General features: G+C 38.7%; 2 protein-coding genes across 10 annotated transcripts in view; one reads left to right on the top strand and one right to left on the bottom strand.

The window, feature by feature from the left end:
* cpne2 (copine II) overlaps positions 1-10,407 on the top strand; it is a 42,834-nt gene extending 32,427 nt beyond the window's left edge. For 2 of the 4 annotated variants that reach the window (XM_017465930.3, XM_047152920.2), the window contains exons 15-16: positions 8,909-9,145; positions 9,727-10,407. In XM_017465930.3, the coding sequence (XP_017321419.1) occupies positions 8,909-9,145; positions 9,727-9,834 (345 nt within the window). In that variant the 3' untranslated portion in view covers positions 9,835-10,407. Of the gene's footprint in view, positions 1-7,434; positions 7,523-7,833; positions 9,146-9,726 lie in introns of those variants that run through there. The other 2 variants (XR_006981535.2, XM_053677960.1) reach the window with 2 other exon arrangements.
* A 343-nt stretch (positions 10,408-10,750) lies between these two features.
* Positions 10,751-26,875, bottom strand: psme3ip1 (proteasome activator subunit 3 interacting protein 1). 6 transcript variants are annotated; one of them, XM_053677963.1, is made up of 10 exons: positions 26,797-26,874; positions 20,734-20,789; positions 20,514-20,635; positions 17,169-17,267; positions 16,602-16,724; positions 12,880-13,015; positions 12,435-12,526; positions 11,843-11,932; positions 11,357-11,512; positions 10,751-10,986 (listed from the first exon to the last, which is right to left on the bottom strand). In XM_053677963.1, the coding sequence occupies exons 3-10, from the start codon at positions 20,626-20,628 to the stop codon at positions 10,982-10,984; spliced, it is 816 nt and encodes a 271-aa protein (XP_053533938.1). In that variant the 5' UTR covers positions 20,629-20,635; positions 20,734-20,789; positions 26,797-26,874; the 3' UTR covers positions 10,751-10,981. The 6 variants fall into 6 exon arrangements, with proteins under 6 accessions (XP_053533938.1, XP_053533940.1, XP_053533941.1 ...); XM_053677966.1 differs by lacking the exon at positions 10,751-10,986 and adding an exon at positions 21,128-21,214 and having other exon boundaries at positions 11,063-11,512; positions 26,797-26,821; XM_053677965.1 differs by lacking the exon at positions 11,843-11,932 and having other exon boundaries at positions 26,797-26,873.
* Positions 26,876-27,263: the final 388 nt, after the last annotated feature.

The following is a 27,263-nucleotide window of genomic DNA, read 5'->3' on the forward strand; positions in this document are numbered from 1 at the left end:
GTCATTATCAAGGAGCAAAATTAATTAGAAGCATCTTAATACGCCTGTTCTCCCCTGTATGGTTGTGCAAGTTCACTTTGTGTCATTCTAATGCAGAAGATTTCATTTGCAGATATGTTTATTCAGAAACGAGTTGTCCAGTCATGTACTCACAACAGCTCTTACACATGTAGGTGTGCCAGGGTAGCATTAAATGTGTCTGTGTTTGCTGTCTTGCTCCATAACCAAATCCTTGATCGGCAGCTCCTAATTGCTTCGTAAGAAATCCAACAAAATGTGCCTGGGGTTGTCAGTTCAAAGTCTGCTGAGCTGCTTTGAACAGACAGGGCGCTCACAGTTTCTCCTGGTCTTATTATCAGCCCAGCTGAGAACAGCCATTAAATTTTCTTTTCAATTAAAGATATTTATAGTGGCTGATTCAGTGAACAAATGTTCTCTCTTTTTCTCCACTGTTCATGGGTTTTAATGACTAATGAGGCAGGGCCCTCAGTTCTGCTTTGTTTGCTCATATAAGGCATGCAATGCGACTGGCCGACAGAGACATAGGGGTGTATTTATTATTACGGCAAGAACACAGGTAGACGGAGTTAGGATTCTGATTATATTTCTGAACACTGAGCCACTCACGGAGCAGTTAGGAAATATAATCAACTGTCCAATACAAATCACTCTGGTCAACATGAAATAATAATTCTGGCCAGCAACACATGAACTACATGAATTTCAAAGCAGTGTTATTTCCAGAATATGCAGTGGACACATATTTTTGCATGCGTACATTAGGTCAGCAACAGCATTTCCAAAGTGTGTATAAAATATAAGATGGCCTCTCACTGTCTAAACTCAGAGACAAACATGTACAGTGTAACCAATATGTTTTTGCTTTGTAGGAGAACATAATAGTTATCATTTAACCTCCTTCAAGAAGGCTTTAAAGCTTTTTGTCCCTAATTGTACCCTGTCACCTACAAAAGATAAAAATGGAGAGCGCGAGCAAGAGCGAGAGAGATAGAGAATATGAATTGTTACCAAGAGAAGGCGGTAAACAGTGTAGTAATTTCTGTAGTGAAACAAACAAAAGCAGGAAAAGCAATAAAGCTGAATATGACGTTTTAACATAATTTCCACCAGACTGTATAAATTGCTATTGGACTGTAATACATTGTTTTTGTATTATACATTGTAACTGAAGGGATTCTCTCACCATATTGATGATTTAAAAATGGTTTTAATTTGTAGTTTTGTCTTTAGCAAGTCAGATTAGGAAGTTATCAGGCAAATTTCCTTACTTGATACATTCCTGGTTCTTTCCCAACACATGGTATTACACAGTGATTCATTGCATCGCATTAAATATCACCCAGTGTCATTCCTGAGCACTGACTTTGACTGAGCCGAACCTTTAACTACATGCGTCTGTACATTCTCTCTTCCTCAGTGTCTATACTGCAGTGGAACTGAGATAATGAGACATTAATGAGTATGTTTCTTGCACATTAAAGGCCTGGAGTTCAGAGAGGCCTCAGGAGGGTATGGGCTTGTATGAATGGGCCTATGTTTTGTCCTCTTTGGTCTACATTTATGTATGTATATGTAAATGTGCCGGGGACAAAAATATTGGTAGAGTCATGCTGCAGCTCAGAGACCATAGTGGGTGGGTTTTGTATCACAACGTTTATTGGTGCTCTTCGATTGTCCCGTCTGGATGCATAGCTTTTGCATATGATGATTGGGAGATCTCTCATAACCAACTGCCAATCACTGAAACCATAATGAACATGACTGACATCTCAAACATATCGGTGCCAGTCAGACTAGTATAGTATAAACTAGTATAGATTGTTATTTTATCTTTGTAATTGGTAAATATTGTAAATAAATTGTATGAATACAATTATGTTTTATTATTTGTGTTCCTTTTGGATTTTTAAAAATTATTTTTATACTTCAGTAACAGACACCTGTGCTTCCTCTATTTTAAAAACCGCCAGCTGCCACTGCTTACAGTGCTAAAAAGAAACGTCCCATAATCACTAAACAATGAATACTTTGGAAAAGATCTTGGTGATATGGTTTACATCACCTACATACTGTCTTCACTAAATGCTGTTAGAAGGAAAAAGGAAGTAAACCAAGGAACTCGATTCTTCCGGCCGAATAAATTGGCTAGTATAATGACACATACGGCCGAGATAAGCCTCATTTTATATTTGTTCATATGTTACAACGTCATCGGTTCTTTTGTTGTTTTGAATTTGGATTAAGTTTCTGTTCACAGTTAAAAAGATTTTTAATGAAGTGCACTTTCAGAAAGCGGTGGCAGTGGCAAAGCCAGGAATTCATTTTGCTGAAAGAAATCACTATGTGATCTGAACAATACAATTGATAACAATCCATTTCAGCTTAGAAAACCAGATCTACCCTACTTTTTCTCCTCCTGCCTTAAAACCTCCAGCATTTCACCGGCCTCGATATCCCTCAGCTCAGAGAGCGATGTTTCCATTGATATGGGAAGGGATGCAGAAGAACTATGAAAACATTCGGGTAGAAAGTTTTTTTTTAATGTTCAGAATAGCAACAGGCTAGTAATTTTCAAATAGAGACAGGAAAAATACTGATTAATCCTGTTTACCGGTTAATTCTATTTCACACCATAGCAGTTGGTAGCCAGTGTGATTAAACAAACCAAATGACGCCTTTGACTTTGCTGACCTTTTATGAGCATCATTACAGTGCAATTACTGCACAGAACAATGTTAAATGACATGTATATAATCAGCTGTGCTGTATGTGTGTTATTTTAACCATTCATGAATAACCATTTGAAAGTCCACCCCATTACCTACACCTCTGAGAGGTGGGTACATGTCCATAGAGTGCCCAGAGCATGTTATACCTGTAGGAAGTACTTGTGGAGCTGGAAAGCTGCTTGCCCATTTATGTTGTGTCCTGAGGACAGTGGGGAAGCTTGAATCAGTGGCTGTGGGATCTGTTGCTCACCACTTCCCAGCATCACATTAATCCCTAAGGGCAAGGACGTATGGCCTTGGCCCACTCTGCTGTTTTTTTTTTCTCTCCCACGTGACCACATTGCACTGCATCGCACAAGACAGCCTTTTATTTAGCCGCCTCTGTTGTTAAAATAAAATGGATAAAAGACGTAATTTCCTTTCATTTTTAGAATAATAAAACTGCCAGCCATAGAGTGAGGCAACAAAACATTTCACATTTCACTAGACGGTGTACAGTGATTGCATCCCATTTGCCCCCACTGATTCTTTTAATTTTAGGCAGCTGTCCAAAAAGTATAGAGGAGTACGATCTGTCGTGACATTTCTGTGTGGGTGGTGTAGGGCTGTATTTCAGGGCCCTTGCTGTTGTAGTGCTCCGGGACACTGATGAGCAAATGCAGCATGTCAGTGCAGCAGCAGCAGTTGTGCAGCTGGAAAACAGATTCATTATCCCGGCATGCTGAGCAGAGGCAAAGCTCCATGCTAAATCAAAGTGCCGAGGAAGCGCAACTGTGGAAAGCAGCAGGAGGAGGAAAAAGTGACAGTGTAAATTCCCCTCTAGCACTTACACCCTCCCTCACACACTGCCTGCTGGAGTGTGAGTAGGGGATGTTTCATCATGTGCCTCCCCACACACTTTCATATCTTATAACTTACTCAAAGCAGGGTTATGGTGCTGGATTGAATGTTGCGATTGCTGATTTAACTTGTAATTTTAATTGGATTCAGCATGTGCTCGGACAAACAGCTGGTGCCTAAAGGTTTGCGAGGTATTCTGGAATTTGGCTGCATTAATTCTGACATTGTATGAGTTTACTTTGTGCTTTGTGAAGCCTCTTACAGAGGTAGATGCACATTTCAACACTTTCAACAACAGGGAGGCAGTCAGTCATACATGTACTAGTGTTAAAGACAAACACACAATCATAAATTATATTGTGCATCTTATTAAAATTTGGAATGGAAAAAAAATCTATATTTCCTGTCTGTTTGAACTGTCTTTTAACTGCTGTCCCATAAATAGTGGTATTTCCTGTACCTTCCATGTGTCATTTCACTGTTAAAGCTTTGCCAAAGAGCTTAGAAGTGGTACTTCAAATGGAAAATTTGTCAGAAATACTAAACCAAACAAATATAGCAGTATTCAGAACTCAGATATATTAATATTCCCTTCCCTCATCTGACATTCATATTGATCTATATAAACATTCACTAAATGTCAGTTTATGACAGAAAAGTGACAGAAGTGCAAGAAAATGGAAAACATTTTCTCGTGAGACTGCGTGAATGACAGTGTGACTTGTGTGTAAGGGAAGTGTGGATAAGGGTGCTTTCACACTGGGGTGGGGGGGTAGCAATGGCCAGAGCACCTTTTGTGCTGATATAAAAAATAGCTTACGAGACGTGCACACTGTAACCATAACAACGCTCCAGTTCTAAGCTTGTATTGGCCAGCTAATCGGCTTGCAAACAACCTCCTCATCATCAGAGTTTTTAATCCTTATTACTTCAACTACTATTTCTACTTCTGCTACTATTGCTACTACTAGTAATATTTATTATTATTATTATTATTATTCTTAAATCTAATCTGGATTAGGCTGGTTAGTTAGCTGATACTAACTAGGACTGAAGAGTGATGTTATGGTTACAGTGTGTGTGTCACGTGAGCTACTTTTCCTCCCATGTTAACACAAAAGGTGTTCTAGCTAGCACTTTTTCTGTGAAAAAAAAGTGTGGGGGGAAAAAGTGTGAAAGCATACTAATTTGTCTGTTGTGCATCAGTGTTATCACTAGCCTCCTCCTGATGAACTGTTTCACATTCAATGAGAAACTTAAAGTTTAAATGTGGAAAACGTGACGTTTTGAATGGTCTCTACTGAAAAACAGTGCCCCTTATTCATCAAATTTACACGTGGTAAAATCTAACCAAATCTACCAGTATACACATCAGCTGGTCAGGGTATGTATGCATACAACCTGAAGAATGCTTAATTTCAAGTTAAATTAGCAAAATCATTATTGTCTGCATTCATAGCAAGTATAAGTAGTAAAATAAATAAGCAGATCATTTTGATCATCAAAGTTGCTCACACAGGAACCTCGTACTAAAAGCTAATACACAGTAAATGCAGTTTAGTGTCATGTGAAGGAGAATGCTCTGATGTGGATGTTCAGCAGCTTATTAGTCCTTCAGTTGAGCAACCGGCATTTACACACAAGAAACACCACCAACAGCTGCCTTAGATGTGGGGTTTTGGGCACATCAGATTATCACACATTTTCTGAGGTTATAGAAACACACCAGACATGACATCAGTTTGTTTGTCTACTTTGCAGACTTTGTTGATTATTATTGTTTGTTTATTTTTTGTTAAGTGGGTAGTTTATATCAAATTTGTTTGTTGTTCAGGATGGAAACTTGGCTAATATATTTTTATGAATAAAAGCTTTAATTAAGTTTGACTTTGGCTGAATCTAACCTATTTATGTTGTTGTTATGTTATTTAAACAATAAAGACAAATTTTCACAGCCTTCTTTGCTCATACAGCATTTACCAAGGGTGCCAATATTAGTGGAAGGCACTGTACATATATAGATATTCAGCAAAAAAAAAAGAAACGTTCCATTTTCAGGAGACTGTATTTGAAAGATAATTTTGTAAAAATCCAAATAAGCTTTACAGATCTTTGTTGGAAAGGGTTTAAACGCTGTTTTTCTTGCTTGTTCAATGAACCGTAAACAATTATTGCACACGCACCTGTGGAACAGTCTTTAAGACACGAACAGTTTACAGGCGGTTGGCAATTAAGGCCACAGTTACAATAACTTAAAGAGACCTTTCTACTGACTCTGAAAAACACCAGAAGAAAGACATCTAGAGTTCCTGCTCACCTGCGTGAACATGCTATAGGCCTGCTGCAGGGAGGCATGAGGACTGCAGATGTGGCCAGAGCAATAAACTGCAATGTCTGTAAGACGCCTGAGACAGTGCTACAGGGAGACAGGAAGGACAGCTGATCGTCCTTGCAGTAGAAATTACATGTAACCATGTGTCGTTTTATGTTAATACAAATATTTACACACCTTAAGAAATTTGCTGGAAATAAAAGCAGTTGAATATGAGAGGACGTTTCTTTTTATATATATATACATATATAAAAGAAACGTCCTCTCATATTCAACTGCTTTTATTTCCAGCAAATATATATATATATATATATATATATATATATATATATATATATATATATATATATTTAGACAGCCTTTAAGAATAGCTTTGAAAAAAGAGGGACATATTGAAATCATTCTCGAGGCTGGATCGGGAAGCTGTCGCAAGGTTGCGATGGACTTTAACAGGAAACATGGCAGGCACATCACACAACACTGTTGCCAAGCCTTGCGGACCAACTGAGAAATGAATGTCCACTGACGAAGGCACAACCGACGTGGTGCTGGCAAACATAGACCCCTATATATGGAGACTTTTGGGACACCCTGTAGTTCACGTTGATTCATCATTTGAGCTCAAATCATATCTCGTTTTGATGTCTGATTCAGTTTTATGAATCAGACACAGATTTGTTTGCACGTCGTTCCATGTGCTCAAATTTGCCCTTGTTTCTATGTAACTTAAGTGAATAAGGGACATTCTGTGTGGCTTTGCCTTTAAAGAAGGAAATTTTGAATTTGTGTCAGAATTAAATTCAAATTTTGAAATGCAAGAAGTATTGCATTACACTGCAGTGCTTCAAGCAAGGGTTGAACTAAATGCTATGTGTATCATCAAATCATTTTTTCATTTCTGTCAGAACAGTTGTACCATAATGAAGTGAGAAAAATGTACAAAACGTAATGTCAGATCAACACTCATAAGCTACAGCAAGCAAGCAAAATTACTGACAAATGAATAATGAGATGTCAATAAGCCTTATATAAAGAGTATTTTAATGGACTGTGATGGCTTGAACTCCTCTAGGACCCTTTTTTATTCGGTTGATTCATATGAAAAGATTTTTAATGAAGTTTAGTTTTAGAATTTTTAGCGAAGATATTTTGTAAATATTTTGCTACATTTTAAGCTGTTTCTCGCCATGAAAATAGCCAAGATAGCTGGCATGACGTTCAATCACATACAAACAAAACTATAAATTAAGCAAGGAGTGATTAACACAATCTTAAATTTTATTGTTTACTGACTGTTTACAGATTGCTAATGTTTTAACAATGGATGTCATGCAGAAAAGTGTTTGGTTCAGACATTTTGGCAGTCTGGCAAAAACAAACAAACAAACAAACAAAAAAAAACCACATCCCTGTCAAAGTGGGTAATGTGCTCTCTACTGTAGGTTTAGATTCATGTTATTGCATTGAGATTTGAAGTTTGTGGTTTCTTACTGGCTGTATTCGTATGTGAAGGGAAAGATGATACAGATCGATCACTCTGTCTCATGCCTACTGAGTTCTGCAAGTGAACAGCAGAGCTGAGATGTCGCCTGCAAGTGTGGTGAGCTGAGAAAAGTTGAATACTTTTTTCTGTCTGGCTTTTGTGAAGATTTGACGCCATGCTGATTCACATTTAGATTTATGTTTCATATAAAATAACAATGTTTGGTTGCTGTTACATAATTGTATTTTTAAAAATCACATTATAAAGGATACATGTGAATGTTAAATATAAATATTAAAGAGAAAAAATTAGGTTTCAGTGTAACATTTTCACATTACATATTATATGCAAACATATATTTATATATAAATAATGAATGATTATTATTATTCCATCCATCCATCTGCTGTACCCCTTATCCTACACAGGGTCACAGGGAGCCTGGAGTCTACCCCAGTGAACTCGGGGCATGAGGTGGTGGACACCTTGTACTGGGGGCCAGCCCATCGCAGGGCACAATCACACACATTCACACAGTATGAGCAATTGGGAAATGCCAATTTGGACTGGGGGAGGAAACCCCTGAAGCACGGGGAGAACATGCCATCTCTGAGTGCACAGAGTAGAGACGGGAATCGAGCCCCCACTTTAGAGGCGCGAGGCAGATGTGCTAACCACTAAGACACTTTCTTCTTTTTCTTCTTCTTCTTCTCGTTCTTCTTCTTGTTCTTCTTCTTCTTCTTCTTCTTGGTTGTGATGGTAAGTTTGTAAATAATTAATATTGGCAATGCTAAATGTATATTGTTACATTTAGCCATGGTGTGCGTGTATTTAAAAAAGTCTGCCAATTCCTACACAAATTATTTCCTACATTTAACAATTAGGTTTATATTGAACATTTACATGCATTATTTACATCATTTATAATGTGATATTTTTATCGTTATGTAACTATGCATTGAAACTTGAAAAAACTTGAAACTTCCTGAGTGTCGCAACAGAAAAGTGTTCACCCTGTTGTACGGTGATCATAAATTCGAGGCTGGGAGTCCAAAAAAACTTGCCCGTGTTTTTTGGGTGCTCTCTGGGTGGGAGGGATGACATTCTCTCTCATGCCTTTCAATCACAGTGACACTAGCCAATCGTTGGGTGTCTGTGATCTCATGTATGCGGATGAGGATAGATTTCCTCTGAGTGTGTTAAGCTTCCTCATGATGTAACATGAGAAGCAGTTGGAAAAGATGCAGTTGGCTGGCTTCATGACTATGTAGAAGAATCATGTGGTGCCTTTCACTGGCTGTGACTGTGAGACAGGACTGCTTGGAGTATTGTTCTTTTAAACGCATAAGTACTAATATATTCATTTACAGCTATTTTTACTTAAATTTTTTATTATGTACATTATGATAACATTTATTTATTTATTGTCTGCTGCCATAAGTGGAGAATTTTGACCTTTATTTATCTCATGCCACATGGCTGTCTTCTTTCTGTGAACTACAGCAATACTTCACGTTGCTGATTATTACCGATGGCGTGATCAGTGACATGGACGAGACGCGCCATGCCATAGTACAAGCTGCCAAACTGCCCATGTCTATCATTATTATTGGAGTGGGCAATGCCGACTTTGCAGCGATGGAGTTTCTGGATGGAGACAGCAGCGTATTACGTTCCTACACTGGAGAAGAGGCGGTCAGGGACATAGTGCAGTTTGTCCCATTCAGGGACTTCCGCAATGTGAGTACTCATTCTCTTTTTGTGGTGAAATTTCTCTCTGTATTAATCTCAACCACAAGCTCCCACGTCTACTTCACAAGCTCTTCCATCCTTTGTACTGTTATGTAAGGACACATTTTTCACACGCAGCTTTTATGCACAGAGCTACATTATTGTTGCTGAGACGGGTTACAGGTTGCTGCGCTATGTTGTCACGTTGTCAATATTACAGCGTGTAATTTGACCTCAAGGTGTTGACGTACTCATTTAATCAATACTGTGGGCGCTACGAGGCTGCGTGTGGTGGCTCTGTGTTCTGGATGAGCTCCAGAGCTTTGTGTGGGAGTGGGAGTGGTAGTTTTGCAGACCATGGGACTTCCTCAACAGTGCGAGAGAGCACACACAATGCTCCCTGCGGCATCCTTCGCAACAAATTGAAATTCATTTCAAGTGCTGAGCGCGTTCACTACTTCATTACCCAATCAGCGCATCTGCCTCAGTGACAGGGTGATCGCAGCTTCAGGACCCTAATGAGTAATCCTTATTTCTGCCATGGCATCATCTGACTGCATTTATGTTTGTGTTTGCTTTTTTCCCCACAGGCTCCGAAGGAAACTTTAGCCAAATCAGTATTGGCCGAGCTGCCTCAACAGGTTACCCAGTATTTCAAACAGAGGAACCTGTCACCTAGAAACACCATGGCAGAGTGAAAGTTTGAAGCGTGGAGTTCACACTGCATGTTGCCAAAATGTACTTAATGTTTACAAAAAAAAATTTAAAAAAAAATCCTTGACCATTCTGAAGGACAAAGCGCATGCCTTTCTATAAATAATTGTTTTTAATAAATAAATGTTTTTATTTATTGGTTTTACATATGCCAAGTTCTAAAACAAGATGCAATGTAAGGTTGTTTGTGTGTGTGTCAGACACTAACTCCTCTAATGCAGGGGTTAACAACTCCGGTCCTTGGACAAACAGGAGCAGCTGATGACCATCAGGGTGTGTTGGGAAAAGAGAACCTTCACATTCAAAAGGCACTGGGAACTGGAGATGAGCAACCCCGCCTAAATATTCACAAAGGGGCCGAGAACCTTTGAATGTATATTTGTGTTTTAAGAGATGATATTATCTTTCATAATTGTAATCTTTTCTGTAGTGCTTTGTAATTTGTCAGTTGTATAGTACCATGGTCAAGGTGATGTTTTTTTTTTTTTTGCTTTTATACAGTTTGGTCAGTCTTTTTTGTTATAGTACTCAGGTCAATAAATTTCACTTGAAGTGTTGCTAGCAGTGAACCACGTGTCCTCAGATGACAATGTGTGCGCATCCTCAAAGAGTTGTTTTTTTTTTTTTTTAAACCTGCATAGTGTTTATAGAATGATTAACGGAGTATGCAGAGCACGCGTCTGCAATCAGCGAGATTTCATTTAGTTACTATGTACCTGATTAAAGTGACATTCATTTTAAACTCTAGCTCCATGATGGAAAAAAAAAAACCCATGACAAACAGCTTTTCTTTTCCCTTTGGCTTTAATGTCCCATCCAGCTTTCACACACATTTATATCCTTATAAGGAACAGTTCATAAAATAGCCAGCATTTTAAGCATTGCAGCATTTTTTGAAAAAAAAAAGAAGGGGGGGGGGGGACAACCTTCTGAAAGACATTTTCCACATCTTCCAACCAGTACTGCCATAACAGTCTGCTTCTTTCATATGATGGTACTGAAGATATCTGATTAAGTAACAAAGCAGCCTTCTCTTCGTTCCACTGATGTCAGCCGTCGTCCCCTCGGTCAGCAGTACGGTAGAAGCCACGGAGGCACGGAGGGTGTCGTCGCCAGGTTTAGGTGCAGGAATTATACTGTATGGAATGTAATACGGGGATGATGGGGGAGGAGTCATTTCAACGCACAACACATCAGTGACCACAGTGCCAATTATTGTTAAAGCAGCCTTTAATTAGTACTAAACCAGATAAGGAAAAAGAGCCTATTAAAAAAGTGTGCACATCCAGAACTTCAGATTTCAGAACTAAAACACAGCAAATTACTGAGCTTATAGTTTCATAAGAGATCAAGTAACTGTGATCCACCCAGCTAAAAGGGCAAAAACAAGGGAGGAGCCAAAAGGTAATAAAGGAGAAATAAAATTGGATGACCGTGTGGCTCATCAGTGTGTCTATCTGAAGAGTCTGTGGCACTTTATGGGAAAGGTGGTTCCTTCCACGCTACCTTCGCTGTCACTGCTCGACTCGGAGTCGCTGCTGCCCGAGTAGGCCCCGAGCCCTGGCAGGATGCCCACACACATGGCTGCAGAGGGCCGGTGGAGCATGCCCCCTTGTGTCGCTCCTGCCCTGGGCAAAAGTTTCTGCTCCCTTGTTTCTTGTTCTAAATACAGACATATGAGTTAATAAACACTCTCCACACCATATTGTGCCTACGCAATACCTCTAAAAATCTAACAGGACAGTATAAAAATTCTATTTGAATTTCACTTACTTAAAACATTTAGTTAGTATTATTACAGTCTGTGCTACTATAATTATAGCAAATGCATTCTGCCTCAGACAGCAGCAGTAAAAATGAGTATTATTTCATCACAGGGTTTGTTTTCTTGTTTTGTTTTGTTTTTTTTTGGTAAAAGAATGGATATTTTAATTAGCCTCTCCATACCACAGTTAAATCCCAGATAGACTGCTATTTAAGGCACATACTCACTACTTAAGGTCTTACATGACACAGCATTGTAGGTTTCAGGTACCTGGTGCAAGTAATTACTAAGACGTAATACTTGATCCCTTTTACTGGCTTAGAAAAGAAATAAAGGTTAAGAATGTGAAGAAAGTACACCCTTTTTTTCTAGAATCAACAAGCCACTATTTAGACAAAATGTCTAAACATTCTGAACAGAAAAAACTGTTGTGTTAGGTGACTAAAACTACAATGTAAAATCTTAAACACTGAAAATGAGTAGTCTTTACTAGTCCCTAAACCCCAGGAGATCAGCAATTTCTGAAATACTCAAACCAGCCCATCTGGCACTAACAACTATGCCACGATTAAAATCACTGAGATCACATTTTTCCCCAGTTTGATATGAACAATAACTGAAGCTCTTGACCTGTACTGTATCTGCCTGATTTTTTTTGTTGTACAGTTGCCACATGACTGGCTGATTAGATAACTGCAGATGTACAGGTGTTCCTAATAAAGTGGACGGTGAGTGCATGTATTATTTTTAATAGGAAGTATGAGAAAGTGTGTTCACATTGTAGTCATTAAGCCCCAAAGTGTCCGGTCCTCTGCCCACCTGTCTGACTGCCGTTTCCGGTTGTTTCTGCTGCTGCTGTGATTGTCTCCTCCACCTTCTGCTTCTTACTGCTCTCTGACGACTGAGAGGAACTGCAGGCAGACACAAAACACCAGTGAAAGAGCTGCTTAATCCCCATTTTAATTTCCCATTCAGTTCTGTGACGCTCCAGCAAAGAATCTCAGAATGCAAAGCAGTCAGTGTGAGTCAGGGAAATCAGAACAAAATTAATTAGGGCCTAAGAAAAGTTAAGTGGCTTTCATGGGAGAGAGATGCAATTTTCTTCTTTGTTCCGATATTTAATGATAGCAGGCCTATATAAGAATGTTGACAAGTTATTTCAGATAAGCTCTGACAATATGACAAAAAGAGTGCTGCAAAGTTAGTAAGGAATGTAGATATTTCTCGCTTCTGCTACCAGTTCCCAAAAATCCCTCCTCCTCACCTGCGGCGCTTGACAGCACCAGCCAGTAGGTGCGCCTGAGACAGATGGCTGGTCTTCTGCTCTGGTGGTTTGGGTGCAGCCTTTTTCTCTGGCTCCTTCTTTTGACTCTCACTGGACACCAGTTTCTTCAAAGCACTGTGAGACTTGGGAGTTAAGCAGAGCAACAGGTGCACCCTGGACCAGTTTTCAAAGAGGTGGCCGTCACATTATATATATATATATATATATATATATATACACACATATACACATACACACACACCCATACTTTTAGCTTATCAAATAACCACAGAACCATTGGATATTTTCAAGAACCTTTAAAATGAGTCATGTCTAGACATGAATGGCATTCTGGCTATGGTTAGTGTAAATAAAATACTAAAAAAAAAAGCAAAGGATGAACTGCTCTATACATTCTTATATTCAGTAAACTGCCATGGGGAATTTTTACACTTATAGTGCCATGAAAAATCACCTGATTTCTTTTGTTTTTGTGTATATCTCGTACTAAATTGTTTCAGAAATTAAAATAATATCTAAGATGAAACAAAGGCAATCTGAGAAAACACAAACTATATATTTTAAACGATAAGGTTATATACTGAAGCAAAAATTATCCAATGCCAACTGGGCTGTGTGAAAATGTATTTGCCCCCGTAGTAACTAATTTCCCAAATCTGTGAAACATTCATAATGGGGTTCAGCTGGACTAGACACAACCAGGTCTGATTACTGCAAACCCTGTTCAATCACATCAACACTTAAATAGAACTTTTTCAGCAGCATGAAGTTGGTTAAAAAGTCTTACCCAGTAACACACTATGCCAAAGCTGAAAGAAATTCCAGAAATGATGAGGAATAAGGTGATTGAAATACGTCATTTCAATACGCTATTTCAAAGGCTCTGGGACTTCAAAGGACCACAGTGAGAGGCATTATCTCCAAATAGAAAAAACTTGGTACAGTAGTGAACTTTCCCCAGAAGTGGCCGACTTTCCAAAATACCTCCAAGAGCACAGTAACTACTCATCCAACAAGTCACAAAAGACCCAAGGACAACATCAAAAGACCTATAGGCCTCTCTTGCATCAATAAAGTTTATGACTCCACTATCAGTAAGACACTGTCAAAAATGGCTTCCATGGAAGAGTGGCGAGGTGAAAACAACTGCTGACCCAGAATAATATTAAGGCTCCTCTGAATTTTGCCAAAACACACCTTGATGATCCTCAAACCTTTTGGGAGAATGTTCAGTGGACTGATGAGTCGAAAGTGGAACTTTTTGGAAGACAGGGGTCCCTTTACATCTGGTGTAAACCAAACACAGATTTCCACAAAAAGAACATCATACCTACAGTCAAGCCTGGTAGTGGAAGTGTGATGGTGTGGGGATATTTTGCTGCTTCAGAGACTGGGCAACTTTCAATAATTGATGGAAACATGGATTCTGTTCTCTACCAGAAAATCCTAAGGAGAATGTCCGGTCTTCAGTCTGTAAGTTGAAACTCAAGTGCAACTGGATTATGCAGCAAGACAACGATCTAAAGCATAGGAGTAAGTCCTAGTGCTAGAAGTAAGTGAAAGACTGATCTCCAGTTATCAGAAGAGTTTGGTTGCACTTATTGCTGCTAAAGGTGGCACAAACAGATTTTAAATTGAAGGAGGCAATTAGTTTTTTCACATGGGTGATAGGTGTTGGATAACACTTTTCGTTTTTGCTTTAATAAAAAATAAATAAATAAATAAAAACTGTATTGTGTGTTTACTCAGGTTGCCTTTGCTTTATGTTGTATTTCGTTTGAAGATCTAAACCTATTTAGTATGAGAGATACACAAATACAGAAGAAATCAATACTTTTTTCACAGCACTGTACACGTTTTCCAGTAGTGGAAAAACACTGGAAAGAAGAAATAAAGTCATAATGCGCAAAATGTTTTCTCAATGATAGAGAAAAACTGCTTAGCTACCTAACCCAGACAAGGAATGGACATTCAGCCAGCTAGGATGTCTGTGCATTTCACTAACAATATGTAACACTGCATTTGGACTTTGATAATAACAACCTCTACAGTGTGTGGACATGCCCTTATCAACACAAACACAGCTGCTGGGTCTAACAGCTTCCCAGACCTACTATTTTATTATAATACGCCTACATACAGCCATGTAAATGGAATGGAATTAGCCACTTTTTTATTTTGTATTCCTTGCTTTAGTTATGATACGTTTAGCAAGACTACAAACAAGCAAACATGCATCAGGTCTCAACCCGCATACTACTGTACGGTTTTGGACGTGTCTCTGTGTTGTCTCGGAACGTGTGCACTCGCAGCCACAAGGCAAATTAAGAGAACGCAGCACAACCTGTTATGAAATGCTCCACAAGTGGCTTACAATAGTTCTATCAATTTCAAAGTCTTACATCCAGGATTACATTTTCCGGTGTGTTCGAAAAATATATTTAGGTTAAAACTGTATTTGAAAACATAGCATTGCTATTTTTTTGGTCAATATGCCTGCTGTTGATGCTTTAAATCCATAATATCCGATAACGCAAGACTAATCCTATCTAAATGTCATTTCAGTTAAATGCCACTCTGCACCACAGACACATAATAGAAAAAAAAAGCTGACAAAGTAGACCACTTTTTTTTTTTTTTTTTTTTTTTTTTTTTTTTTTAAACTACCATAAAAATCATATCCATATCCCTTCTGACTGACTTCTCAAAAAAATGCCCTCAAAATGTGGCTAAGAAAAACTGCTACCCCTGGAGGCTAAGATGGTTAAATAGGCCATATTGTTATATTACACCGAGGAACAGAAGTTCACAACTCTCCGCTGTGCAATTACACGTCATCAGTGCCGCAAGGCTGGCGAACGGCTCAGTTTCCACGACAACGCGTCCTCCAACCTGCGCTGCACACATATATCTGACTGGCAGTAGGAAAGAATAAACAATTGTACCCCTTGTTTCATTAAAAAAACAAACCAAAAATAATCTACATACTATAAGACCCGCTAGATCCTGGGTTTGTAGTGCAGGAAGCTTTGAATAAATCGGCAGTGTGCCAGTTAACACTCTGCTAAAAGGACACTGCTGTTTTGTTTCCACAGCACAGGAAAGCATGGCTGGTAAATACTTCCACATCAAGTCTTTAATACAGCCAGAGCTGCGGGGTCAAATCCCACCCTTAATTATTAAATAGCATAGACTACGGCACTTTCCCGCGAACCAGGGACATTCCAATCTGGCATAATTTAATAGCAGAGGTATAAAAACGGGCAAAAATTAGACTCCGCTAGTGTTGTGTTGCGGTTACTAAGCGCACCATTTTATTTAATTAGGATATTTTATGCTTTCTATTTAAACTGCGTTACAGGTTCTCTGGGTTATGAATGTAAACAGCCTTCAGAGCAATATTAAGATTGAAACTGCTAGGACCTAATTAAAACAAGTTTTCCCCGAACACAATTATCCAGTTGTTTGCCAACTTCCTTCTCATTTCTTTTCAATCCAGCTTTAGTGTTTTCGCTTGTGTGGTTTAACAGTAGGTGCACTAACAAGGTGCTAGAGGTCTTCCCATGTCCTGACAGCTGCTGTGTTTTGACAGCTGCCTCTACCATCAGTTTAACAAAGTAGGAAGCAAACGGACTCGGAACTCTAGCAGTCCTTCAAAAGTTGCATAACGGAGTGTGTGTGTGCAACAAAGTGAAAGGATATCCTATATTCCTGAAGCTCCTGTTTCTCCTCGTCTCTCCTCTGCTTCTCTACAAGACACTGCTGCCGTGACACTTCGTCCAGAAAGTGGGCCTCGTCCTCATCCAAGCCTTTTACCATGTTCTCTGTGGAGGGAAATCAGCACAATTGGGTCTCCTGAGACGCACAAATTATACTCTTAAGTGTCAGAAACCGCTTTCAAAACTACCGCTTGATCCTCGCAAGCATGGCCTTTTTAAAACAAACGATGGATGCCTTGTGCGGTTATTACATGGATCAAGCAATCTGCCCTTAAATTAACTCAGCGTTGAGAGCAAGGGAAGAAGCCGTCGGTCGCCAGGGAGACTGAGGACGGGTCCGTCTCCAGGGATACAGAGAAGTAACAGAGCTGCCGAGAGCAGGCCCATCTCCTGTCAGTGCCCGCAAGAATGCTTCATGAACATCTATCATCACAAGCACACGTACACACGAGCTTTGACCCTAAATGGGTACAGATATGGATCTACAGATGATTTTGAGAGACATGGATCACAGCGTGGTGAAAACATGAGAGTGGACTGAGGTCTTACTGAATTTGAATTGTTCCTCATATTCCTCCTGCTTCTTGTCCTTCTGTTCTTGTAGCTTCTCGAACAGGGATCGAGGGTCATACTCCTCCTCAGGGACCTCTTCAGGAATGTGCAAATAAACACACAGACACACACACACACACACACACACACACACACACACACACACACAAAGATGCAATTGAGAAAAACTCATGCCACCAAGTCACATTTTAATGTTGTAATTCAGCTTTCCTTTGTGAATTTTATTTTAAATCGATTTGAGTGATTTAAATATAAGCTGAAAAAAATGGCTAAGGTGCATGTACTAAGGAACGGGGCTGAAACACACCAGAAAAAGTCTTTTCATTATTCACAGAGCTGATGGTAAATAGTAATATAAAAATTATAATATTGTAAATGCTGTCCCAAAACTCTTCATACATAGGAGAAATGAACACTTTTAAGCTTAATGTCTTCCAACATTTTTCATACTTAGCATACATTATATATACACATTTTTCAGACTTTAAGAATGCCTTTGACAAAAGAAGAACGTATTGAAATCATTCTCAAGGCTTAGATCAGGAAGCTGTCGCAAGGTTGCGATTGACTTTATCAGGAAACATGGCAAGCACATCACACACACACAGTTGCCAATCTTATTAACAAATTCAAAAATACTGGAAGTGTTGCAGACCAGCCGAGAAGTGGACGTCCACAAACATCCACTGACGAAGACACAATCGATGAGGTGCGGGCAAACATAGTCTTCTATGTATGGACACTATTGGGACACCCTGTATGTATGTATGTTTGTATTTACACAGACAAACATATAAGGCCTAAAAAAAAAACTAACGATTATTTCGATAATCAATTAATCTGTTTAAAAGGATTTGAGTGTTTGACTGATGCGCATGTGTGGACTCATGCTCATTCAGTGACGTTTAATGGAGACTCACCGTCAGGATGAGTCTTCAGGTAAAATGGAAATACTGGTGTCAATTTACAGATACATTTTGAACGTTTACAGATAAGGATATAAAGGTAAAAATGTCATTGCTGCACTGAAGAAAATACGTCTGGAACACATTAAACAGCACACGCATCTGACACGACAAGCCACGTTAATACACTTACGAGTTTGTTTGAAGCGCTTAATATAAACATTCTCATGTTTTGGACGACCTGGATCATGCACTTTTCCCGCAGCAGCTCACTCTGTGACCTCCACTGTTTCTCAGATGTGTTTTAATCATAGAAATGTGTTTTTCACCATTGTGAAGCGACGTCACGGACCCAACTAATCCATAATCAAATTTGTTGTTAATTATTTTATCGATTAGTTGTTGCAGCCCTAATATATCTATCTAGATAGAATTTATATCCATGTCTATATCGATATATAAAATACACACAGTCTTGTAAAAAAAAAAAAAAAATAAGTATATCCCAGAGAAGTTGGCTGTTTTGACATATTTGGAGAAGAGTTTGAAACATTTGATCCTCTTTGAAACCATGCCTATTAATAAAGGTGATACACTATCAAATGACACATAAAACTGACATTTTGTAGTAATTTTCACAATTTAAATGAACAAAAAACAGATCTGTCACATGGAAAAAATAAGTACACCCCGACATTTATCACACCTTCAAATCTTCAAGAACCCCAAAATTTGATCACAGGATCTGCTAGCAAGTCTTGCAACTGTTGGTCAAAGTACATGGATTTACAATCAGAAAGAGACTGCACAAATTTGACCTGCATTAGAGGCTTTCCAGGAAAAATCCTTTGCAAGATTACAGTTTGCCAGTAAGCATACAGGCAAAGACCAGGCCTTTTGGAATAATGTGCTCTGGACAGATTAATCAAAAATAGGGTTGTTTGGACACAGTAACGGCAGACATGTTTGTTGCAGACCAAAGATAGCTTTTCAGGACAAGCATTTCATACAAACTGTGAAACACGGTGGTGGAAATGTTATGGTTTCACATTGCTTCGCTTTCTCAGGGATTGGACAGCTTGTATTCATTGATTCAACTTTGAATTCTGAATCATATCAAAGAGTCCTTGAAGATAATGCGAGTCCATCTGTCTAAAGGTTGAAGTTGAACTGAAAGTGGACCTTTCAACAGGACAATGATCCTAAGCACAGTAGCAAATCCAACCAAGGAATGGCCCAAAAAGAAGAAATGGAGGGTTATGGAATAGGTCAAAGCCTGGATTTGAGTTCTATTGAAATGTTGTGGGGGGATTTGAAATGGGCAGTACATGAAAGAAAACCCTCTTGCAACTGAAAGAATATTGCATGGAAGAGTGGTCAAAAATTCCAGCAAGCCAGTGTCAGAGACTGGTGGACAATCATGCAAAACCCCTACAAGAAGTTATTTCTACAAAAGGAGGCAATACTAGCTTCGGAGGTCAAGGGTGTACTTACTCTTCCACAGAAGAATATCACATCTATTGATATTTCTGTTGAATAAATGATTGAATAAACTATTTTTCCTTGTGGTTTTCTTCAAGTATATTACCTTTATTAATAGGCACTGTTTCAAAGATGATAAAATGTTTGCTTGTCCAAATATGTCAGAAAAGCTAACAATTTCCATGGGGTGTACTTATTTACTTATGTATTTATTGTATACTTATACATGCATACATATCCGGTCAAGAGTTTAGACACACTCATCCTTTATGTTGTGATAAAATAAATCCAAAATAAATAAAAATAATTTTCTTCAAAGTAGACACCCTTTTTGCTTAGAATTTCCAATTTCAAAACATAATGTGTTAAAATTGTCACGTTGCTTCCTGTTTCAAATATCGTGATGGCGAGGAAAGGGTTGTTAATATCAGTGGCGATGGAACATCTTGTTGACGTATAAAATCAGACTTTGGAAATACTAGAGCACGGTAATTAGTGCTTGCCCTGAGAGCATCATGAGAAATGTACGCATCATACCAACCTACATGGCTAAAAAGCTACTTACACAAGAACAGCTCCTTGTGCGCAGGTATTCCTGCATGAGGACATGCCATGCATCCAAAAAGCACACTTCTTCACCGCTTGAGTATTGGTACCAAAGGAATTTTTTTTTTTTTAAAACAGCAAACAGATGAATCTACTATTTTGCAAACCTGCACACATAGACGTGATGTATGGAATTGTGCAATCCATCTACAGTTCGGAAGGAACGCCGAAGGAAGGAGCCCCGCCCCCAAACAAGGGTGTGGACTTGAGTATTTGGGTCATGTGTGAAAACACCCTCATATACATCAACTGTATTGGTCAGCACAGTGCCACTATCCCATTCTCATTAACCCAACCTCAATTTCAAAAGCGTATTTACTTTACTTACCTTCAGGATCATCAGGTTTGCGGACTTTCTCCCATTCCTCCTGTCGTTTTTTTCTCTTCTCTTCTAACTCTGATTCTGATACAAACTTGCGGCTCAGGTCCACACCATCCGCCATGGCAGTGCTTTAAAAAAACAAAAAACTTCATATTTAGTAAAAATGAATAATTCCAACTTTGACATCATTTGGTCTAGGTAAAACAATCCAAGTTCGAAAATATACCTCAATGTGATCAGCTTTATCAAGAAATCATCAATAACAGATTTTGTGCATCGGCGCTGAAAAAGACACAAAGGCTCAGAACACACTGATAACAGAAACGTGATTCATTATCATAAATCAGATCAAGGGCCTGGTTTGTTCATATTAATAGCAATGGTATTGCGCATCATGGTTAGAGCTGCACATCAGTAGCAGAGCCCAGCGCACACTGATAACACACCTAAATATGGCTATTAACTCTTAGGTTGAATGGAGTGATGCAAACCTGACCAGGATAAACAATCTATACTGTAATTATTACAGAACTAGTCTTTTTCTGGTAAAATGTTACAGCACTGCATTGAATTCTTTTGCTTTTCTTTCAGTAATCCGAGTTTGCAGAAAGCCAGCTTACACTGGAACGGAGAAAACCGAAGGTACAGTTCCCTCTTGTGGCTGATTTCACTACTTTCCAGATAACAATAATATTAGAGCTGACTGCCTGAAAAGAAAGTTACAGAGAACATTTAAGGAATAAAACACAACCAGGCTTGCTGATATAGGAAAAACAATCAGAAACTTTTTGGGGGAAATACACCTGGTTGTGCAAGTGTACACACCCCTAAATTAAATACTTTGTCGAAGCATCTTTTTATTTTATTACGCCACTCAGTCTTTTTGGGTAAGAGTATCAGCATGGTACGTCTTGACTATATTTTCCCACTCTTTCCTGCAAAAACATTCTAGATCTGTCAAATTGTGAGTGCATCTCATGTGCACAGCCCGGTTCAGGTCACCCCACAGATTTTTAGGTGGATTCAGGTCTGGGCTCATTCAGAAACATTGACCTTCTTTTGGTTAAGCCATTCCTTTGTGTATTTGGATGTATGCTTTGGGTCACTGTCATGCTAAAAGGTGAAATTCCTTTTCATCTTCAGCTTACTAGCAGACACCTGAATGTTTTGCACTAAAATTGACTGGTATTTGCAGCTATTCATGATTTCCTCCACCTTGATAAAACCCACAGGTCTGACTGACGAAAAGCAGCCCTAAAACATGATGCTGCTTCATGACCATGCTTCATTGTGGGTATGATGATCCTTTGGTGATGTGCTTTTATTTTGCACCAAACATACCTTTGGAATTATTATACCTGTTAAAATTGGTCTCTTCAGACCATAACACATAAACCACATGGTTTGGGATGATTTAGTTGGGCTTGGATGTTAATTTTTTGTGAGGAAAAGCTTCCGTCTAACCACCCTACCCCATAGCCCAGACATGTGAAGAATATGAGAGATTGTTGTCACATGCAGAGAGTAATCAGTACTTGTCAGATATTCCTGCAGCTCCTTTAATGGTGCCATTGGTCTCTTGGCAGCCTCCCTGGTAAGTTTTTGTCTTGTCCTTTTGTAAATTTTGGAGGGACGTCCTTATCTTGGTAATGTCCATTTTCTCCACTTGTTGATGATGGCTTTTACAGTGTTCCATGGTACATCTAATGATTTGGACATTTTTTGCACCCCTCTCCTGATCAATACCTTTCAACAAGTGAGCGGTTTGGATACGGTACATGCTTTAGAAGCTCTCTGTGGACCATGGTTTCAGCAGACAGATGAAACCAAGAGGATGTTAAGAAAATCCTACAGAAACAGCTGGTCTTTATTTGGGGTTTAATCAGAATTTCAATTACATTGATAACAGCTGTATGATAATTACTTTTGAACATGAGATTGAATGTGATTAGTTAATTTTGAACACAGCCACAACGTTTTTACTTCTCGCTAAAATGTTTGATTGTTTTTCACTTACTTTTTATACGTTGTAATTTCACATTGAGGGTGGAAAAATTTGACATGATTTATCTTGGTTTCATTGTTTTATATCATAAAAACCTGCCACTTAAACAAGGGCATGTAGACTTTTTAAATAACCATTGTGTACACACACACACACACCATCACCACAATGAAGTTGATTATTTGAAAATATCCAAATGTCTTATTTTTCACATACCGCTACAATTTGTCAGTGATTACAATGTTTAATTTTTTTACATGTATGCATAATCATTTATAGTTATATTTAATGCTGTGCAACATCCGCAAAAGAAGTTAGTTACTGTTATTAATTACATTAAACAGACCATATCAGACTCTTTTTCCTTTAACTTCAAGTGAATAAAAAAGCGCAGGCAGCTTATCATATTAGTGAGAAAGCAAAAGGCAAAAAGAACTCTGTCCTGAAGATTCTCCTATGGCAAAAAATAAATCGGACACCCAAGACTCGTTCCGTAAATGCTAAATGTCTCTTTAAAGAAAGCTTCACCGTGTAAACAATTACACATCTTTGTTTTGTTTTTTCAAATAATACCCTTTTATTTCCCTGATCCTTTTATTATTAGTCTTAGAACTATAAGAAGTTTCCATTCAAAAGTGCTGAGGTATATATCTACATGTACAGCCGTGTGAAAAAATAAGTACACCCCATGGATAGGCCTGTCGCAATCATTTCTATATCGACTTATCGCACGGTCTATGCACATGACCTCAATCATTTTTGGTGACGCGATATATCGGCCATTGTATTTACATAAAAATTAAGGTCACCAACATTTTAGCCGATCGCGCTGCCTGTGTCATCTCACTGTATCGGTGGCGGAGGTGGGGCTCAGGCAGCTTCTCCAGACAGAACAAACAGCAACAGGTGAAGAGAAGGCATTATTCGAGGCGTTATTTAGCGTTTTCCTGACGACTACAGCCTGTTTGCAAGAATAAGTCCAAATGGACTTGGTTTCAAAGCCGCAATCCACAGCTCCTGTGTGGGGAACATTTTGGCTTTAAGCTGAATGAGATAGGATAGACAATTAACGTGAATGAGCCAGTATGTCAACTTTGTTTAAAAACAGTGGCAACTAGGGATGGGTGATATGGACTTAAAACTATATCATGATATTTTCTGGTATTTATTGCGATAACGATATCAGTGACAATATCAATATAGTACCGCTCACCACTGTTTTTGGCTACAAGTGATAGCTGTGATCTTGAGCACTTCAGAAACACAAACATTGATCTAAAAATTAAACTGATTTTCTGTAACCAAACCAGTTCCAGATTGCAGAGGTACAGTAGCTCCTCGTTTAGTGATAAACTCCTCCTCAGCTTCACATCCACCTTCTGCATACTTGTTTTCGCTCTGCACGTGAGCTGCGAACGGGTCGCACACCATCGCACACAGAAATACGTCATCAACTAGGCTTTATCGTTATAATCGCAGGAAGACTAATTCTTCTTGTGGGGAGAAGTTTTACCAGTATATCGGAAACAATATCACCCACCCTTAATGGCAATGAAAAAAAGCAACACAGATAATCTAAATTCTCATCTAAAACATAACAATCCCACCCAGTTTTTTGAGGTGGGCACAAAAACCGCAGTCTTCCAGACCGCCATTATGGATGCGTTTGCCCGACAATGCAAATATAATCGTGACAGCACGAAATGGCACACGCTCAGAGACGGGCAATACGAATTGCCAAAGAAAACGTGACCGTTTCTGCCACTCCAGCCTCGTACAACAAAGTGAAAGACCATATTCTGAAGGAAATAAAAGACTTTTCTCCTTTTACTCTGCCACTACAGATATGTGGTCAAGGTCAAATATGACCCCTTCGTTAACAAAGATTTATTTATTATTTTGTATGCTTTATTTATTTAAGATATTAATTTAACATTCCAATGTCTAAATATTCTTAAGAATGAAAGGTTCTTTGTTCTATGAAAGGGCGAACTTCCATTATAATGCTTTTATATTATCATTATATAATCAGTGGCATAAAATGACAATAATATTGTTTATCGCAATTATTTCTGAGACAATACATCACCCAACAGTAAGTAGTGATCGTGACAGGCCTACCCATGGAAACAGTTTTGGTTTTTGTTTTTTTTTTGGGGGGGGGGGGGTATTTCTTCTTCTTCCATATTTGGACAAGCAAACATTTGATCCTCTTTGAAACAGACCCTATTAATAAAGTTGATACAAAATTGACATTGTAGTCATTTTCAAAATTTAAATGAACAAAAAATAGATCAGTCACGTGGAAAACATAAGTACACCCCTACATTTATCACACCTTCAAATCCATAAAATTAGAGTCAGGTGTTGAAGACTGGGTGCCAGTGATTAGAACCTGCTTAGGGAGTGCAGGTGGAACCGGTCTTATTTAAACCCCTCTTATATCTAGTGTCTGCTTTTCCCTTTGTTATTGAGGTGTGTGATGTCATCACGCCAAGAGCTAAAGAGTTCTGTAAGGTCTTCAGAAAAAAGGTTGTGGATGTCTATGAGTCTGGCAAGAGATTTAAAAAGATCTCCAAGTTATCTGAAATGCATCATTCCACTGTAAGGAAAATCATCTACAAATGGTGCAGATTACAAATGACTACCAGTTTGTCCAGGACTGGCCGTCCCAGCAAATTCATCCCAAGAGCAGACCATCTGATGCAAAAAGAAGTCTCCAAGAGCCCCAAAATTTCATCATAGGATCTGCTGGTAAGTCTTGCAACTGTTGGTGTCAAAGTGCATGCTTCTACTATCAGAAAGAGACTGCACAAATTTGACTTGCATGGGCAGCGTGCCAGAAAAAAGTCTTTGCAAGACTACAGTTTGCCAGTGAGCGTATAGGCAGAGACCAGGCCTTTTAGAATAATGTATTCTGGAATAAAGGGTAAAGTTGTTTGGCCACAGTAACAGCAGACATGTTTGTCGCAGACCAAAGATAGCTTTTCAGGAGAAGCACCTCATACCAACTGTGAAACACGGTGGTGGAAATGTTATGGTTTAGGGTTGCTTCACTGCCTCAGGAACTGGACAGCTTGCATTCACTGATTCAACTTTGAATTCTGCATCATATCAAAGAGTGCTTGAAGATAACCTGAGGCCATCTGTCCGAAAGTTGAAGTTGAACAGAAAGTGGAGCTTTCAACAGAATAATGATCCTAAGCACACTAGCAAATCCAACCAAGGAATGGCTCAAAAAGAAGAAATGGAGGGTTATGGAATGACCTAGTCAAAGCCTGGATTTGAATCTCATATTGTGGGGGGATTTGAAACGGGCAGTACATGTAAGAAAACTCTCAAATATCTTACAACTAAAAGAATATTGCATGGAAGTGTGGTCAAGCAAGCCTGGTGGACAATTACACAAAACGTCTACAATAAGTTATTTCTGCTAAAGGGGGAAATACTAGCTTCTGAGGTCAAGGGTGCACGTACTTTTTCCACATAAGAATATCACACTTATTGATATTTCTGTTGAATAAATGATTGAAAAAGCTCATTTCCTTGTGGTTTTGTTCAAGTATATCAGCTTAATTTATCCATCAAATGTTGGCGAGTCAAAATATGTCAAAAAAGCCAACAATTTTCAAGGTGTGTACTTATTCCCCCCGCTGTATCTATAATGCACAGCTAATTATAGGTCCTAATTATAATTTAAGCTAACTGAGGTATGAATAACCCAAAAATGCCAAGGGATCAAATGGGCCTCAGAGACAATCTATTATTCAGTAACTGACTTCATGGGTTAAACATTATACTAGTTTGGTGCAATAACACTCAGTAAGACTCAGTACAACTTATACAGTTAATTAATAAAATCCTAACTGACCAAATGAAGTCAACAACACTTCCAAAATAGCAAGTGCATTGAGGTAATGTTATGTAAATGAATCCTCATTGAGCTAGTGAGAAAGAAGTGGAGGTCAAGTAAGCCTAAATTCAAGAGCACAACCAAGCTTCAGTGTAAAAACATGAACTAAATCATATTACATCACATTTCTATGAGATAGAGCAGCTTATATCGGTTTAGTCCAATTCTATTAATAGTCAATCACATGCATGTACGCTAGCTAACGTTGCTTTGCTAAGAGCTGCAGATATAAAAACACAGCACGTAAACAATTTAATTACTGAACTGAATTATATTAGCTAAATTACTTCAAAAGTTGTTGCATACGTTTCAGAAATACATTCGCATTATTTACGGAAGGACAGGAATCGAGAGAAAATGTAGATATTTACCAGCCGCTTTGTGTCACTGTAAATGTGTCCGTGTTACACCACTGCTCAACAAATGCAGTTCCTATGAAGGGGAGAACTGAGTCATGGGAAATGTAGTTTTAATCTGAAATGGATCGTAGTTCCGGTGTTCTCACGATTTGTCCTACTTTATCAAAGTGTCCTGCAGTAGTGCCCATTTATGGCAGGTATTTTGTCTACTTTATTACTGTGACTATAAAGAAAACACCTCTAGCAGGAAACTACAGCACTGGCATAAAGTTGGTTTGACGTTGGACGTTCGATATTCACAGATATGCGGAAATTAAGGGACAGTCTCTAAAGTTACATACAGCAGTGGTATACATGATTCTAACTTCAATAGCATATGAAAGGAATGACTTACAGTCATACAACCAACTGTAAAGTGTTCGACTAGGTGGCAGCTATAACGCACACCTTTTAGATTTTTGATATTTAATAAAATAAAC

Source organism: Ictalurus punctatus, chromosome 4, assembly GCF_001660625.3.
Source record: "Ictalurus punctatus breed USDA103 chromosome 4, Coco_2.0, whole genome shotgun sequence".
Taxonomy (NCBI): Eukaryota; Metazoa; Chordata; class Actinopteri; order Siluriformes; family Ictaluridae; genus Ictalurus; species Ictalurus punctatus.

Excerpts from the sequence above, each read along its gene's own strand:
- psme3ip1 (XM_053677961.1), bottom strand. The coding sequence starts at position 20,628 with ATGGCGGATGGTGTGGACCTGAGCCGCAAGTTTGTATCAGAATCAGAG. Across the intron at positions 16,725-17,168 it reads TGAGGAACAATTCAAATTCA|AGAACATGGTAAAAGGCTTG; the intron begins GTAAGACCTCAG and ends TTCCCTCCACAG. Across the intron at positions 11,513-11,842 it reads GTCATGTAAGACCTTAAGTA|AACAAGAAACAAGGGAGCAG; the intron begins GTGAGTATGTGC and ends GTCTGTATTTAG.